The sequence below is a fragment of the Rousettus aegyptiacus genome, unplaced genomic scaffold (genome assembly GCF_014176215.1).
Source record: "Rousettus aegyptiacus isolate mRouAeg1 unplaced genomic scaffold, mRouAeg1.p scaffold_m13_p_20, whole genome shotgun sequence".
Taxonomy (NCBI): domain Eukaryota; kingdom Metazoa; phylum Chordata; class Mammalia; order Chiroptera; family Pteropodidae; genus Rousettus; species Rousettus aegyptiacus.
The window spans coordinates 171,666-189,266 of NW_023416296.1; the positions used below are offsets into that span (position 1 = coordinate 171,666).

Here is a 17,601-nt window from a genome sequence, read left to right on the forward strand (position 1 = left end):
AAAAGACGACCAAAAGCAGCCAACCAGGAGACGACAAAAATGCTGGCGCCAGCCAACAAGAATTTTGAAGCAGGTGTCACAGCTCTGTTCAACGCATAAAGGGAAGTATGTTCGAGATAAACAAAAAGATAGGACATCTTGGCAGAGGAACAGAGATCATAACAAGAAACCAAAATTCTAGAACGAAAAGTTACAATGTCTGTCTACGGCCACGCCACCCTGATGCCCCATCCCATCTGATCTGGGAAGCTAAGCAGGGTCGGGCCTGGTTAGTACTTGGATGGGAGACTGCCTAGGAAGACCAGGTGCTTGCTGTAGGTGTAAAACATAAATAAATAAAAAAATAAGGGATTGTAAGCTGACAAGGTCCTTGTAATCTGTGAGGTCAACCAAGAGTTGGTTGCCTCGCCTAAAATGAGAGAGAGAGAGAGAGAGAGAGAGAGAGAGATTGATAACATTCGTGAATACAGATGCAAAAATTAACGAGACCAGCAAATCAAATCCAGCGATGCGTTAAAAGTACATCACTACCAAGTGCGGTTTATCCGAGGAAGGCAAGGTTGGTTTAACCTTCAAAAATCACTCGGTGTAATTAATCCCATCAGTAGCATAAAAGATTAAAACGATGTCCTATTTTGTAGACTTAGAAAAAGCAAACTAGAAATAAAAAGTAACTTCTTCGATCTGATAAAAACTTCTGTGAAAAACCGACAGTCGCCATCACACTCGATGGTGAAACGCTGAGCACATTCCCTCGGCTGCTCCCCTGTCTCACCTCACACTGAGCTGCCCACGTGTCATAGTACGGAACAAGAAAGGACAAAGATCGGAAAGAAACAAAACTTTATCGCAGACGCAGAGAGCTGTGGGAGCCGATGAACGCGCTGCGGATGTAATGACTCTGGCAAGGTGACAGGGCACAAGGCCGCGTGCGGACAGACACCTGAGGTGTGCGTGTGTACCCGGGGCGAACGCCTGGCCAGTGAGATTCTTTCAAAAGGCAAATCACAGGAGCGTAACAACCCTAAGACACTTAGGAATACATGTAACCAAAGACGTTCAGGATTTCTTCACTGAAAACTACAGAATAAGGGGAAAAAAGCAAATGAAAGCATTAAAGAGACAACACTCACCTCCGTGTCAGAGTAAATGATAAGGAAGGAAAATGCGTATTGAGAATAAGCTGTTAACATGGCCAGGAGGAAGTTCTGTTTCCCCAAAAACCCTGAAAGACACTGAGATTCCAGAACATAAAATCTTCACAGGCATAAAATAAGGGTAGGAAGTATGTAAAAATATGGTTCCTTCAAGAATTAGAAACCTAGCAAGTCAGCCCTGCAGGTGGTATTTTAGTTTTGTTTATTACATCAAAGCAATAGTATCATCCATGCCTTTACAAAGAAATTGGAATTGCAAGAAACAAAGGATGTATAGATTTACACATGTACAGAAATGAACAAAACCCGAAAAGAAAACATTTGGAATTGTCTTTATAAAGTTGTCTATTCTTAATGGAACTAAAACGTTTTCTTTATCATATTGAAATATGAATATCATGATATTCATATTTCAATATGTAAGAAGATACACAGCCAATTCTAGAGATTAAGGACAGAAAACAGAAACAATCTCCTTTAATAATTAAGTCACTTCAATAAGTGATATTGGGAAAACTGAACAGACACATGCAAAAAACTGGATCTAGACCACTTTCTTATACCACACACAAAACTAAGCTCAAAATGCACTAAAGACTTAAATATGAAACTTGAAAGCACAAAACTCCTAGAAGGAAACACAGGCAGGACACACTCTGACGTCGCTCTGAATATTTTTTCTGGATACATCTCCTCAGGCAAGGGAAACAAAAGAAAAAATAAACAAATTGGACCACAACGAACCAAGAAGCTCTTGCACAGCAAAGGAAACCATCAGCGAAATGACAACCTACTGAATGGGAGGTGTTCAGCAATGATACATCTGATACGGGGTTAGCACTCAAAATATACAAAGGACTCACAGAACTCAACACGAAAAAGCAAGCAATCCGATTAAAAAAGTAAGCAGAGGAGTTGAACAGGCATTTCTCCAAAGAGGACACAGAGATGGCCAACAGACATGGAAAGATGCTCAACGTCACCATCATCAGAGAAATGCAAGTTAAAAGCACAATGAGCTGTCTGTAACCTCACACCTGTTGGAATGGCCGTCGTCAATTAATCAACAAACGGAAAGTGTTGGTGAGGATGTTGACAAAAGGGAAACCTTGTGCACCGTTGGATTACAAATCTGCGCTGCCACAATGCAGAACAGGTTTGCGGTTACTCAAAACAGTAAAACTAGAACTACTACATAACCCAGCAATCCCACCTGGGTAGTTATCTGAAGAAAACAAAAACGCATTGATACGATCCACACACCCTTTGTTCACTGCAGTGCTCTTCACGGCAGCCAAGGTACAGAAGCGACCCAGGCGACCACGACAGCGGACTGGGTGAGGAGGAGACTGCGCTCACACAGCGCAATATCACTCAGCCACGACAAAGGACGAAGTCTCACCACCTGCTGCGACACAGGCGGACCCAGAGGGCATCGTGCGGAGTGAAATCGGTCAGACAGAGAAAGACATGCCCCACACGACAAACACTCATACGCAAAGCTGACGGTCACCGGATGGGAGGGGGCCGGGGGCTGGGTGAAAACGGTGAAGGAACTACGGAGTACAAGTGTCAGTCACGAAACAGTCACGGGGCGCGGCGTGCGGCGCGAGGGACACGGACAGCCGCGCGCGGGGCCGGGCCGGCACGGGGCTCGTCGGGGGGCTGCTCCCTAAGTCGGGCGGACGTCTCGGCACTGCGCCACACGCTGAAATCAATATACGTTGAGTGTCAACTGCGACTGAAAAATGAATTTTAAAATGTTTAGTCACTGGTTTTAAAGGCACTCCTCAAAGTAACCCAAATAACATTTTTAAATTTCGCCAAAGATGTGATACCAACACAAATCGTTAATATCCCTATAGCCTCTGTGTAAATCTGAAGACACGAAAAACTGCAGATAAAACTTCTCCTTTTTACCCCGACAGCCACCACTACCCTCATACTCTCAATCAACATCAGTGAAAATGTACTCTAAGCTTTACGTGGTGTCACCTCAGGGGCGCCTTTGATCCAAGGTCACACGTCACACTACCAAGGACACGAAGCCCAAGACGCCACTACGGCCAAAGACAGATCAGACTGCGGTCCAGTGCGTCCACTGTCAGGGACCGCCTGCCTCGCTGAGGGCGCCCGGCCGGCGCCCCGGCCAGCGGCGCCGCACGCGGCTCACTCACACACATCGTCCCGTTCTCCTCGTTCTGCAGAAGTGCCTGTGGGCACGATGATGACGAAAATCACGAGGCCGGCAAAGCATTACTGTGCAGAACAGACCCCAGGCCTCGCAGATGGGAAATGCCCTATCAGATGAGTCTGCAGTTTCAAATGCTGATGCTCAGTGTGGAAATGCTTTTCCATTAAAGGGCTTTCTGTTCAGTGTCACTGCATTTCTGCCGGCGACCAGCACAGGTCACGGAAAGCCTGCTCTGCCCGCATCTCACCCAGGGATGAGGCGACTCCGGGGCTGGCCCGGGACCCCATCTCCACGGAGGGCAGTTCGCGGCCGTGCGGAGGAAGCCTCTGTGAGCAGCAGGCATCAGGGACACGACCCCCAGGCTTTCTGTCAGCGCTGCCGGTCACTCGCGACCTTGCCCAGGCGGGCGGCACCGCAGCGGCCCTGAACGCAGCGTGCCTCAGGGCCACGCTTCACGGCTACATGTTCTTTGCAGCCCAATCGCTCTCTCCGGGCGGCAGAGGCCATTTTCCTTTTTTGCTTCGAAAGAAGAACTGCATTAAGGTAACGGAGGAGACTGAAAAAGCAGACTTTTTTCCACCCTGAGCTGGAAAGGGTCCCGATGAGTGACCATTTACTGAGCATTGCCTCCTCTAGACTGGTCACCCCTGGGATGGCCAGCGCGGGGCCACTATTCCCAGCTCCGATGTGTTTCCTCGTCACAGCTGCCCGGGGAGCGCCTCCCCGGCAACCTCGCTCCAACAAGCAGCCTTCCAAAGCCTCGACTGTCAGCTCGGCTGCCAAGGGGAGAGGTGTGGTGTGGAGCAGAGGCAGGCGTGGGGCCCGGCAGGGTGACTCTGGCCCGTGACTCCTAGAAGCTGCCCGGCCGCCGGCTGCAGTGCGGACACACGGCGGGCACTTGTGGGGTCGCCTGTGGCTCAGGGCCCCGTGTCCAGAGGGGCCCCGTCCCTGCAGCTGGCGCCCGGGTGTCGAGGTGGGTGTGCGGCTCACCTGCGCAGTGGCAAGCTCGTCCTCACGCCCCCTGGTGCTGGCGCGGCCGCCCTGCACGCCCGAGGCCACGCTCGGCTGCAGAGCTTCGCCGTCACTCACAAAGTCACCCTTGATCTTCTTGAACTGCTCTTTTAAGTCCAAAACCTTTCAGTGAAAGAAGTGTTAAAAGTCACCCAGCACTCTGATTAGATAATAATTAAGTCACACCGAAAGACGTAAAGGCACATGCCAAAGTAAGTTACCACCACCCTCCAACCGACATAAAAACGTTAAAATTACAAAGAGCGTGCAGTGGCCGCGACCCACTGATGCATGGTGCGGACGTCCTGCGCCTGCGCAGAGGGGACCCGCCCGCACGCCCACGCACCTCGGCCTCCCACGGCCGCAGCGCCTCCAAGGGGACTTCCGGGCGCTCGGGGCGGTGGCCCTCAGGACGCGAGGGGCTGCTGTCCTCCTCTGGCGCGGACCGCCGTGTGGCCAGCAGCGGCCAGCTGCTCGCCCGTCCCTGCGCCGCCACTCTGTCCTGCTGAAGGAAGACAGGTCTGTCCCAGGCCAGCGTTTCAGGATGAAGGGCCCGAAACCGCGGCCGTGGGGTGTGCGTGCCCCAGCTCCCCCTGTGCGCGCCTTCCCGGGACCCCGCTAGGCTGCGGGGCAGAGGTCTGCATGCTGGGGCGTGCGTCCCCCACAGCCGGTGTGGCCGGCACGCCGCAGGCCGGAGGAACTGGCCCTTAGCAATTACTCGGCGTGGCACAGAAACAGTCTCTACACTGACAGCTGCTTGACAATGCTGGAGAACTTGCCAGAGCACAGGCTGCTGGCTGACAGTGTCTGCACTAAGTCGGCCACCCACTGACGCCCTCAGAGGAAACCTGCCACAGATAAAAGGGCCACAGCAGTGGGCACACGGAGCTGTACACCTGGTCATGCTCTGTGGAAAAAGGGCATTTTCTACCTGCTGCACCTGAGCAGCTCAGCAAATGTCTGCTAGAGATGGGGGGGCAGGGGGCGAGCCCAGAGGAGCTGTCCCCAGGCCAGCCCCAGAGTGGCGGACACACCATTGCCCTGCAGGCCAGTGAAGGGGTGTCCTCGAGGAAGAGGCTCTACCCCACTCGACAGTCTCCGTGGGCACGTCCCCCGTGAAGACGCGCCTCACTTTTCAGGTGAGCCTTCGTCTGCCAGCGCCAGGAGACACGTGGGCCGCCATGAGCCCCGCCCCGCCCCGCCGGGCCTAGCGTCCCTCAGACGCGGAGCTGCAAACAGCACCGTGAAGACGGCCACTGGAGGCACTTTCACTGGGAAGTGGACATAAACCACCAAACTCAAGATTAAAACAGCTACAGCTGCACTTCGTGGAATAACTCTGCCGCCGCGAAGCTCTGCTCCGTGACGTCGCCAGGAGCGCTCGCACTCGGCGCCACGGTGCACGAGACGGTCCAGCTGGTCTCCACTCGCCTCCTGAGGGAGCCCCCAGAAGCCCGGGATCCCCACGCGGCAACAGATGAAGGGTTTGTCACTCACGACAAGCCCCTCCCCAGGACCTGAGTTCACGTTACTGAGGTGACTTCTGGAAAGCACTCAAGTCACCTCGGGGTGGGGGCTGGCTGCCAGGGGAACCAACCGCAGAGGAGAGGGCTGGACCCTGCAGCCCCAACCCGACCCCAGGGCTGTGTCAGTCACCAACGTTCAGTGACAATCCGTCCTGCTCGGGGGTGGGACCTCCCTGAAACCCCAAGGAAGGGGTTGGGAGAGCGTCCGGGTTGGTGAGCCGTGGCGCTGCTGGGGCAGCGGAGCACCCGGAGAGCAGGGGGGCTGCGAGCCCCCCAGACCCCACCCGCACACGTCTTCCTTCCTTCCGTCCCAAGGGACACCCTGTATGCAAATGAAGTGATGTTTCTGGGAGCTCTGGGAGCCGTTCCAGCAAATTCACAGCACCCAAGGAGGGTCAGGGGGACCCCCATTTTTAGGCAGTCAATCAGAAGCACGTGGGGCCCGGAACTTGCGAGCGAGGTCTGGAGGGGGGCAGTGCTGTGGGACTGAGCCCTGACTGGGGGGCCGGCACCAGCCCACAGCTGGAGTTGGAACCGAGCCGAACTGCAGGACCCCGCTGGGACCTGCCGAGAGCGGAGAGCTGCATCGGAGCCCACACGCCCGGCGGCCAGACGTGTCAGCAGTGACAAGGCGCAGCAGAGCACGGGCCCTGCGGGAGACCCGCGCAGCGTTCTCCTTCAGAGCGAGGGCGCCGCTCACCTGCCGGGGCCCCTCCAGCTCCTGCTGCAGCCGGGCCAACTTCCTGCTGATGTCGGCGTTGGTCTCCCTGAGATGCTGAATTTCCTCTTCCTGGATCGACACTTGTCTGTCTGCTAATTCTTTCTTTATAACCAATTCGTCAAGTTCATCTGATTTTTCTCTTAATTTTTCCTGTAACAATTCAATCTAAAATAATGAAAAAATGCTTGAGAAATAATAACAGTTAAAAAAATCTTCCTTCTAAAAGCTACCCAACACTCTTGAGAGGCTGCCGATCCCGCACGAGGTGTGCTGGACCAGCTGGGGAAGAAGGTGAACAAAGAGCAATCAGAAAGCGATGCCTCAATAAAACCACAACTACGACGCTCCAGAATTTGTCAGTGAAGTACAGGTAGCTGACGGTGAGGAGGGGAATGCCACCCAGCAACGAGGAGGAGCGCGGCAGGCACCGCGGCACCCCGCAGGGGCCGCCGGGGGGCGGGCTGCGAGAGAAGGCGCTCGCCGAGGGCACCCCCTGCGTGGCCCCCGCGCACGACAGTGCAGGCCAGACGGAGCTCGCCGAAGCCTGGGGCAGGGAGCCTGTGCCCTCTGTGCCCTGGCTGTGCCCTCGGGCTGGACCCCCGGGATGCCACCACTGGGGAAGCTGGGGACAGAGTGCACGAGACCTGTGTCTCTTTCCTCACAGCTGTGAGTGAATCCAATTATCTCAAAATAAGTTTAATTTTAGAGGGAACAGGCAAACTGCCTACAGCTCCCTCCGACGGGGGAAGCTGGCAGGTCGCCCAGGGCGGCGGGCCACGCGCCTCCCCGCCCGGCAGTGCCCGCCGCCGTCCGCGCGCCCAGGCCTGGAGCTGGAAGGCGCTGCCCGCGAGGGGGCGGCGGGGCCGACTCACGTCGCCGTGGCCGGGGGCCCGGGGCTGCGGCGCGCGGCGGAGCTGCTCCTCCAGGCTGCGGATCTCCCGCTGGAATTCCTCGCGCTCCTGCTCCCGCTCCACGGCCTGCTCCTGTCGCGAGACGCGGACGCTGTGCGTGGCTCGCGGCGACGTCAGCCCCTGGTCGCACGCCCTCCCGCTGAAGGGCACGCGTGCAGGACGGCGGGGGCAGAGGAGCGGCGCCGGGTCTGACGCTGACCGCCCGCTCCCCCTCCCACGCGGGGGCCGGAGCTGCCACAGGACACGCGCGTCCACTGCGCGGCGACGGGCCCGGCAGGGCGCCGCGGAAATGCAGCTGGACGGGGCGGCCCCCAGATGGCGGGCGAGGACCCAGACTGGTGGCAGGCACGGGACGATAACCCCGGGGGTGGGGGTCCAGAGTGCGGCCACGGGGCTCAGGCTGCTCCGTCGGCGCCACCAGCGCCTGGCCTGCCCGCCCAGAGGCGCAGCGGGCGCCACCAGCAGCCCGGGGCTGAAGCCCCGAGGCCGGTCCGCAGAGACAGGCGTGCGGCGCACACGGGGCCCTCGGCACGCTTACGTCCATGAACTGCCGCTGGCCGCGCAGGTGCTTGTCCAGGCTCTCCACCTGCTGCCGCAGGGCACACAGCTCCGAGGCCTGCACGGCCGTCACCTGCTGCCGCGACAGCTGCTCCTCCAGCTCGGCCTCCAGGGCGCCCACCTGGGCGAGCAGGGCGCGGCGGTCCTTCTCGCACCGCCTGCTGCTCTCCACCTGCGCCCTGCTCGCGTCCTCCGCTTCCCGCCGCAGCGCTGCGGACAGAGAGGGAACAGGCGAATCCCCGGCCAGGCGCCGCCCCCGCCCGCGCGCCCCGCGCCCCGACAGCCCGAGGCCACGTCCTGGCCGGGGCCTGGGGCATGGGGCTCCCTGAGGCTTCCACAGACGCGGCACAGGCACCCCCGTCCGGCCCTCTCCATCGGCAGCAACAGCACACGGCCGGGACCACACGGCAGGAGGGGGACAGGTGCGCCCCGCCGGCCAGCGTGAGCTTGTGCCGTCAGGTGCCGCCCACGTCCTCGCGTGGCCACAATGCAGCCAGACAGGTGCCGAAGATAAAGCCAAGCACTTTTACAAAAACAAATAAAAATTTTAAACTGTAGCTTTCAAACACAACTTGGCTAAAATGAAAAATTTAAAGCCCGAGGAAACTTCACCTTGGCATTCCCAAATGCCAGTACCAGGTGATTTTCCAGGAATTGTGCCTTCCCGCCAAGTCCCCGGCTGGGAAACGAACTGTGACTGGGAACCTGTGTCTGAGGACGGACACGCCCCGACACGGCCGGCAGGCGAGCACCCGCCCCGCGCCCAGGGCCGGGACACGGGGGGCGGGGGGCAGTGGCGGGCAATGGGGGGGCAGTGGGGGGGCAGAGGCCTTCAGCAGGCAGCCGACAGTTCACGGCGTGACGGCTGAGGCCGCGGTCCACGTGGGACGGACAATCGGAAGCGTCTGTGAGGGGGCTTCCCCCGGGGCGCAGCGGGAGCCGGTGGTGACACACGGGACCCGCGGGCTTGGCTCGCGCGCGCAGCGCTCAGCCTGGCGGCTCCGGTGCACAGGACCTGTCGGTCCTTTACGCGCAGCTGCCGCCCCCACTGCCGCGGCGCCCTCCGCAAACCCCCGTGCTGCTGAAGCCGCAATTACAGTACCCTGGCGTCGAACGGGCAGTTAGGTCAAAGGTCATTCTCAGCCCTGGCGGACACAGAACGAGGCTCGGCGCTGCCCGACCACCCACCCAGACCCCGCCACCTTCAGGCCCACGGGCTGGAGGGAAGGCTCCGGCTGGGCACCCACGGCTTCCATGACAGGGGACCGCGCGTGGAGACCGCGCCAGGCGACCGTGCAGCGGCCGAGGCCGCGAGGGGGGCCAGCGCAGAGTCGGGGAGCACCGCGCGGCCCGGCCCCGCCCCCAGCCACGGACGACCGCGACAGGGCAAGCCCGCGACCTGCCGTCGGCACCACGGGAGGAAGACGTGCCGTGTCACGCAGGAGCACTGAGGACCACGGTGACCGCTTTACTTCGGTTTGTCATGGAAGCTCTGGAGTACTGCTCCCCTTAGTAAAACACCTGCAGTCGTCTGGGGCAAGCACACGGCACGTCACGCACAGACCTGAGTCCGCGTGTGCTGCAGCCGCGGGAATGCCCAGAAACGCAAGCGCGGCGTTTCCAGAGATGAGCGCAGAAGGCGACCCTGGATGCCACAGTCAGCGGCAGAGACGGGACGGCGACGGCCCTGGACGACCAGCCGCCGAGACGCACTCGTCTATACCGCGCCACCGCCAGCAGCCGGATGTCTCCCAAAATGCACGTGGGGAACCCCCCCCCAATGTGATGGTGTCGGGAGGTGGTGTCGGGGGCCTCTGGGCAGTGACCAGGTGACGAGGAAGGAGCCCCCAGGCTGCGGCCGGCGCCGTTCTGGGAGGCCCAGGGAGCACCCCGGCCCTTCTGCGCCGGGGCACGCAGCGGGGAGGTGCCTCTGTGCCCGGGCAGCCCCCGCGCCAGAAGCCCCCGCGCCGGTGCCTGACCCTGGACTTCCGGCCTCCAGGACTGCAACGGTAAACGTTCATGTCCCCACGGCACCCAGCCCGTGTGTTGTCACAGCAGCTAGAAGAAGAGACAGTCTGCCCCGAGGTCCTCGCAGGGCCTTTCGGAGCAAACGGGACAGAGGGCGGCGCCCTGGCGCAGAGCGGAGTCTCCCCGGAACCAGAACGGCGGCCGAGGCTCGCCAGGCCCCAGAGCAGGGCCGGGGCCGCCCCGGGGAGCCGTGGCGAGGGCGGGGCAGGGAAACCGGGCACCTTCGGTGTGCTGGCGTGTGCTGAGCCCCAGGCGAGGCAAGGCGAGAAAGGACAGTAATCCCATGAAAGGTTAAGCAAAGCTAACAATGTGAAAATGAAAGCAAACTCAGAGGACCCCGGAGAAAGCATGAGACTTTCCTGGTGACAAAAGGAAGCAAAGCAGAGGCTGGTCTGGGTCTGAGAGGGCTCCCGGCCTGTCCCTTCCAGGCCCAGCGCCCGCCTCTGCCCGGGCACCGCGGACACACAGGCGGGCCAGGCCTCTCTGCAGCATGGTCACTGCCTCAGGAGGGCCAAGAGGACCGGCCCATGGGGTACGGGGCCCCAGGGGATGCACAGAGGCCGTGGTGGGAGAGCCCAGATGAGGCACAGCCACCCAGGTCCCGGGCAGCTAGGACAGGCTGGTCCATGGCCAGCCATGAGCAGCTCAGGGGTCCCGCGCCTCTGTCTCCCCAGGTCCCACGGCCAGGATGAGGAGCGGCCGCTGGAAGTCCCAGTGCTCAGGGCACATGCACGGGTCGACGGACGGGGTGTGGCCCGGCCGCCCTGCAGAGAAACCTGGGCCGCCAGTCACCTGCAGGCTGGGCGGCGGCAGCGGGAAGGTCCATAAGGGCCCCGCCCAGGAGGGGCCTGTCCCACTGGGCAGTGCCACCCCTCAGGGGTTCCAGTACAGAAACAGGTGATCACGTGAGAAACAGCGATAAACCCCAGACCTAGCGAAAAGCAACGGCCCTCAGAACGGGGTGGGTGTGGGACACCAACCGAGGCACGTCACAGCGACACACGAGAGCATCGGGGCGAAGGGGCTGAGAGCACCCACAAAGCAGCAGGAGGGAGCCAGCTGGGCAGGACTGCTCACGAGCGAACGACGGGTCAGAGCTTCCGGCTTTACAGGACGAGAAATCGGATCCGGAACCTTCCAGCCCCAGCCGCATGCCCAAAACGGCGACCCCAGGTATCAGGTCTTGGAGTTTCCTTCTCTGGCAGTGCCGAGCCAGGGAACCACCCATGACCTGCTGACGCCAGACGGCGATGCGCGCGGGCCAGAGCCTCACTCCCCCCGCACGCCGGGGGCCGGGTTTGGGGCCGGGTTTGGGGCCGGGGAGCAAGCCACCCTGCCCAGGCGCAGGGGCAGACACAGGAGAGGCTGCCAGGGAGGCGGAGGCGGGGGCGGAGCCGCTCGCAGGTGGCGCAGGGACCAGGCCAGACGGCCATGGGCGCAGCGGGACGGCCTGGTGTGCGGCGAAGGGGACCCCGCAGGTGAGTGCTCAGGGAGCCCCGGGGAGCCGGGGAGAAGGTACGAGGGCGCGGGACGGCGGGGACCGGCACGGCCAACGCAGAGAGCCCCTCGGCACCTTGACCATCGAAATTCACATCAAAAAAGGGAAACCAGGCCAAGAGACTCCCCCGTGCACGTGAACAAGGAGAGAGCCCGGGAGGAGACAGGCCTGGGGGTGGCCGTAAACACCGCCGAACGCCGCGCGGGGCTGGGCGCCGGGCTGGGCGCAAACGAGTCTGCGGAACAGCCACCGGCCTGTGGGACCCGAGTGTCTGCAGGCGCCCAGGGTCGCCGGGGCTTGCAGACCCGGGGGGGTCTGCAGCGGGACCGTGTGTAAGGGCCCCGCCCAGGAGGGGCCTGTCCCACTGAAGTGCTGTCCGTGAATGAGAAAACGAGGAGTTTGGTGGAGAAAACGTGAATTTCTGAATGGGTGACAGTGCCCCAGAAACGGCCAGGGCTCCGCCGCAGAGCACAGGCGCGGCCGGCACCCAACGCGGGGGCGCACCGGTGGGGGGGGGCTGGGCTCTCTCGGGGCTGCTCCTCACCGCCGAGGACGCCTGCAAGGTCAGTGCGTTGCGCTTCCCACGTAATTTTCACTCAGAATGTGCTGAAACCTGAGATGCATCAGAACCTGAAAGTAACGGCCGCTCCCACTGAGGCTGCGGCCTCTCCCAGTGCGGGGCCACGTCAGGGGGTGTCGTGTCAACCACGGTTCCCGGTTTCCCAGCCACCCCCACATCTCCCGGGCTCGGCTGTTCAGCGCCATTTCCCAGAGACCGAGGCCAGGGTGACCGGCGGGCGCTCCTGCGACCAGCACCACGGGGCAGGGCTCCCTCGGAAAGGCACCCTGCAGCCCCTCCTCCGCCTCGCCTGGACCACGCCCGCCCGCCCGCCCGCCTCCTACCGGCTTCCCGCGCCTGGGCCTCTGCGGCCGCCGCCTCCTTCTGGTGCCAGAGCCCCGCGTTCTCCTCCTCCAGCTCAGCCTGCTGCCGGGCCGCGCGCTGCAGCTGCTGGCTCAGGCTCTCCAGCTGGACCACGAGGTCCCGTTCGGCTGCCTCCTTCTGGCCCAGCGCCTCCTGCAGGCCGGCCTTCTCCACCTTGAACCCCTCGATGATGCCTGGGGACACAGGGAAACACCGCTGCCGAGGGCGTGCCCAGCCCCAGCACGAGGGAGGGCAGCGTGGCCGCGCCGGCCCAGCCCCGGGGAAGCGCTGGAGCCACCAGACACGGCGACACCCCCGCCCCCCTCCGCCCACGTGGCACTGAGAGCTCCCGACGGCCGGGGCGAAGGGCCAGGGCCGTCACGGAGGGAACTCCCGGGGCACCCCCGCGCGTCACCACGTCGCCCGAGCAGCAGCAGGAAGGGGTGCCAGGGCGGGACCTCTCCGCAGCCTCGTGTGGCGGCCCTGGCCGCCCCCACAGCCGGCGCAGCTCCTCCCAAAGGCGGCGCACCCCGCCGCAGACAGTTGTGGACGCCCCGCGCCCAGCACGGCTGCGCCCACGACCCTGCCCGAGCCGCCCGGCCTCCGGCCGCTCACCTTCCGCCTTGTGCAGCTCCAGCGTGAGCCGCGTCCTGGCCACGCTCTCCTCCTCCAGGCGCCCCCGCAGCGCCCGGTGCTCCCGGACGACCTGTGCCACCTCCTCGGCCTTGCAGCCGGACTCCTTCTCCAAGCGGGCGTGGACCTGACGCGCCTCCTCCAACTGCCAGGGCGCGTTTGAAAACGGGGAGCGCGGGTCACACGCCGTCGAAGCGCAGTTACCGCCCACAGGACTCTACTCACTCAGAACCTCCGCAAAGACACGCGCGCCGCGCGGAACACCAGTTTGACGCTTGGCATGATTTAGTTACTCGGGGGAGATGGGGAGAGCCGCAGGCTGGCAGGAAGGGCCCTTGAGGCCAGTCGCTACACCAGGCAAAAACCCTGATGCCGCTCAGTCACCCGCAGCCGTCAGGGGCCTCCCTCGACGCCCCCACCTCCTGGCTCTGCCCTGGGGCCCTTGCCGCACAGACAGCTGGGCCTCCTCGCCACGCCACGTGCCTGACGCAACTCAGCTGCTAAGCTGGCTCTGCCTCGGAAACAGCCCCAAGGCCGCCTCTTCTCATGCCTGGTCCGGCCGCTGCCCACGGCCTGGCCCCTAGGGACACCTGCACCTCACCGCTGACCCCAACCCGAAGGGGACCCACGGTCCCCTCCTGCTGCTGCCTGCCCACCTCCCGCAGGGCTCTGCTCCCCCACACACCGGCCCTGCTTTCCCCCCGTGCACCCATGCCCCCTCCTGCCATGGGGACGGTGGCCGGCCTGAGGAACGCTCTCCTTGGGGGTGGACTTCTAGGGAAGGGGACACAGGGACAGCCAGCATGGGCCCACGGCAGACCAGTGCACCTGCTCGGACACGAGGCCGGGGCCACGGCCGAGCGAGACCTGCAGGCCGGATGACCACACGAGGGCGCATGTCCACCTAACGACACTGGGGGGCCACTCAAAACCCCCTGATGCCCATCAGCACCCAAAGCCATCGGTCTGGGAGAGAGGCGGCGCCGGGAGCAGCGGGAAGGGCGTCAGCCGAGGCTGCTGGCCCCGAGCCCGGAGCTTCAAAGACGGCTCTCTGCTGCCTCGGCCGCCCGCCCCATGGCTTCCTGGCCGGCCGAAGGCCCTGCCATGGTCAGCAACTCCCTCCGCCACGGGGTCCCCCTCCACACATGCCAAACGTGGGGGTGAAACCCGGCGTGAAGGGTCAACACGGGCGCTGACGACGCAGAGAGCTTCCTTCACGGCAAGCGTGGCTCTCCAGGGGCTGTGGGTCAGGACAGGGTCCTCCCCAGGGAGCATGCAGCAGGGGCGTCGCTGGCGGTGACGAGGGTGGTGACGAGGGGGCTCAGGTGCCCGGCACGTGAGGGCGCAGGGCGGGCCACCTGCGCTGCAGTGCGCACGGGGGCCCCGGGGGCCGGGCGAGACCCCAGTGCCAGGTGGAGACGGGCTGGCCCTCCAGCGCGCTGACCTGCCACGCGACCCGTCCCCGTCTGCGAGGCGGGGAGCACCGTGGCCCCGGGCACGGGGCTAGAAGCCGCTGCGGTTCACCTGCCGGGCCGAGTCGAGGACCATGTCCAGGAGGCTGTCCACCGCCAGGCCGAGGCTCCGGTAGACGCTCCGGACCGGCTCCTCACACTCCAGCGCGCGCTCGGGGCTCAGCAGGAAGCTCTCGCACAGGTGGCTGCTGATGTCGGCCACAGAGGACAGCTCGGAGCAGGCAGGCGGCGTCGCGTCCAGCTCCGGCGGGGCCCCGTCGGGCCCGGGCCACGGCTCATCCGCTGCTGGTGCTGCAGGCGGCAAACACGTGAGGCTGTGGCACCGCGGCATGGGGGGGGGGCCGCGGTCGGGGCCCCACGCGTGCCCCCCGTCACCTGTGGTTGAGGCCTGGTCCCCCAGCCTCGCGTCGGGCGGGTGCTCGTCCTCCAGGCAGAGCCCTACGCGCTCACCGATCCGGCTCCTCAGGGCGACGGCGGCCTGCAGAGTCTCCCCCAGCAAGCCCAGCAGCCTCCGCAGGGCGCCCTGCAGCGCCGTCCTGGGACAGACAGGGGCACAGCGGGCAGCGCCGTCAGCCGGGGGCCGGGCCCCGGCCTCCCGGCCCTCAGGGCCCTGTCCTGGTGGCACATGTGTTCGAGGTCAGCCACTGCGCTGCCCGAAGGCCCTGGGCCACGGACTTCAGCGTGGTCTGCCCCTCGCAGCACCGGGGACCAGCCTGCTCCCCGTCTCTGGCTGCGGTTGCCAGCCCAGCCCTTCGGCAGGGTTCAAGTGTCCGGTCACAGCGACAAGGCTGTGGGCCAAGCACGGTGGCCGAGGAGCCGGCAGGCAAGTTGGCTCTGATCCCGCACCTGCCGGGTGTCGGGGCCCGCCCGGCCCAGGCCCCGTGCAGGCGCTGCTCCCGGTGTGGGGACACCGCTGGGCAAAGACGCTTGACAAGCTACGCCTTGGGAGCCGTGACAACAGAAAGGGCCCCCGGCAGGCGGCGCAGAGCACGCAGACCCGGGGGCGCGGCCAGGACGGCGCCCTGCGGCTGCCCAGGTCCCGGCAGGGAGCTGTGTGCACATGGGCAGGCGTGGGCTGGCGTGTGGACAAGGCGAGGATGGGCGTGGACATGGTGGGTCGGGGAGGGCAGGCATTAGCCCCGCTGTGAGAGCAAATGCGGGCAGATCCCTCGAAGCCACCCCCGCCCCCGCCCCCTGTCCAGGACACCTGTGGGTGTCTGCAGCTGCTCGCCTGGCTGCACACGACTGCAGGCACCTGGGGTCACCTGCTCTGCCACGGCCCTCCCGCGTGCGGAGATGGTACCCACAGAGCCTGTCACACTCCAGCCTGAGGGACTTGGGGTGACCAAGGAGCCGGCACCAAGCCACAGGCCGCTGGCTCCCACGGGTGCTGGCGAAGCGCGTGTGTCTGACGGACACTCGTGGCACCACGGGAGAACGCCACCCGTGCCGGGCCCGCCACTGCCTGGTCTCCCGGGACCCGGGGGCGGGGCAGGGCACGTGGACGAGCGCCGGCTGGGGACAAGGCGGGCCCGGGGCACGGCCGCCCGTGGGCGGGGTGCTGGGCGGCTGCTCCAAGACGAGACCCCGGACGGGACGGCCCCGACACACCTACAGGAAGCACGAACCGAGACGGCTGGGGGCCGCCTATGTGGCGTCAGAGCCGGTCGGCCGGGACGGGGCTGCAGCAGTCCGGGTGCCACCCGCACTCCTGCCGTCTACGACCCTGACACGTGGCGAGACGCGTGCGGCACGGGGCCTGCCCCGGGACACCGCGCCGGGGCGGCGGCGCCACTGACCTCTGGCCGTGTGCCAGGCCGGCGTCCGCCCTGAGCATGGCGATGAGGTGCGCGCCCTCCTGGTTCTCCCTGGCGCGTCTGCGCTGCAGCGTCTCCAGCTCCGAGTCGCGCGCTTCCACCTCGCGGCGCAAGGACAGGATCTGCTCCTCCAGCTGTCGAGGGAGAATCGCTGCGGCTGTGAAACCCGCTCCCCTCTGGGGCGCCCCGTGGCGCTCGTCATCCCGCTTAACGAGCGCCACTGCGGCAGGCACACGTGGCGACTCGAGGCGACAAGTACTGATCTGGTTTCGCACGCGCATCCTCCACCTGCGAAGCGGAACACAGAACGGCCCGGGCAAGCGCCTACGCTCACGGCCACCGCTCAGAACAGAGCCCCCCGCCGGCCCCGCAGGGTGCAATGCAGTCGCCAGGCACGCGAGGATCCCTCACGCACGCTTCTGTGCAAAGACGAAGCGTCGACGGCCAGTGTCTCGGAGGGCTGCTCCCAGGGCTGCCCGGGCAGTGGCCGTCTTGTCGGCCACTTAGACGAAGGACAAGTGTGTCTTCCCAGCAGCAGAGTGCCTGAGCCCTGATGCTAGGATTCTCCCGCGACCCCGTCCCCCACCACAGCTGAACATCAGGTCACGTCCAGATGAGTGAGGAGAACATGGGCGTCTCCGCCGCAGGGGACCAACGGACAGCGGGCACAGCGGACCGTCACACGTCCAGGCGCACGCCCCCCTGGGGGACGGCCAGACGCCGTCAGCGGCCGGCAGCAGCGAGCCGGGACGCCACAGCCGGCCGCGTGGACGGTGCCGCAGGCCCCGCTGCCCCCGGGAGTGGCGCGGGCCGGAGGGAAGGGACGGGGGTGCCAGGGCGGGCCCGCGAGGCGGCTGCGGGGGTGGGGAGGGCAACGCGGGCTGCGGGGGGGGGGGGGGCTCCGAAGCCGGCGGGAGGCAGGGAACCGCGCGGGCCGCGCTGGCTCACGCTGTGCCCGCAGGGGCCCTACGGACCGCTGGGCACGCCGGACGGACACACGGCAGCTGTGCGAACTAACAGGAGTGGAACGGAGAACTCCGAGCGCCAAGATGGCACAAAATGACCCAAGAAGGGCACGAGAGGCAGAAGATGCGCGTGCACCACGCGCCCCCGGCACCAGGACCTGCGTCCAGACTGCGCGGCGCTGGCTGAG

The 17,601-nt window shown here is 64.0% G+C and overlaps 1 protein-coding gene and 1 pseudogene across 5 annotated transcripts in view; one reads left to right on the forward strand and one right to left on the reverse strand.

The window, feature by feature from the left end:
• Positions 1-17,601, reverse strand: part of PCNT (pericentrin) — a 78,213-nt gene that overhangs the window by 31,272 nt on the left and 29,340 nt on the right. For 3 of the 5 annotated variants that reach the window (XM_036238073.1, XM_036238074.1, XM_036238072.1), the window contains exons 16-25: positions 16,431-16,582; positions 15,007-15,167; positions 14,684-14,922; positions 13,142-13,304; positions 12,508-12,720; positions 8,059-8,288; positions 7,482-7,592; positions 6,589-6,774; positions 4,709-4,867; positions 4,342-4,485 (exon numbers count right to left, since the gene is read on the reverse strand). In XM_036238073.1, the coding sequence (XP_036093966.1) occupies positions 4,342-4,485; positions 4,709-4,867; positions 6,589-6,774; positions 7,482-7,592; positions 8,059-8,288; positions 12,508-12,720; positions 13,142-13,304; positions 14,684-14,922; positions 15,007-15,167; positions 16,431-16,582 (1,758 nt within the window). The remainder of the gene's footprint in view (positions 1-4,341; positions 4,486-4,708; positions 4,868-6,588; positions 6,775-7,481; positions 7,593-8,058; positions 8,289-12,507; positions 12,721-13,141; positions 13,305-14,683; positions 14,923-15,006; positions 15,168-16,430; positions 16,583-17,601) is intronic. The other 2 variants (XM_016143562.2, XM_036238075.1) reach the window with 2 other exon arrangements.
• LOC118614925 lies at positions 202-314 on the forward strand (annotated as a pseudogene).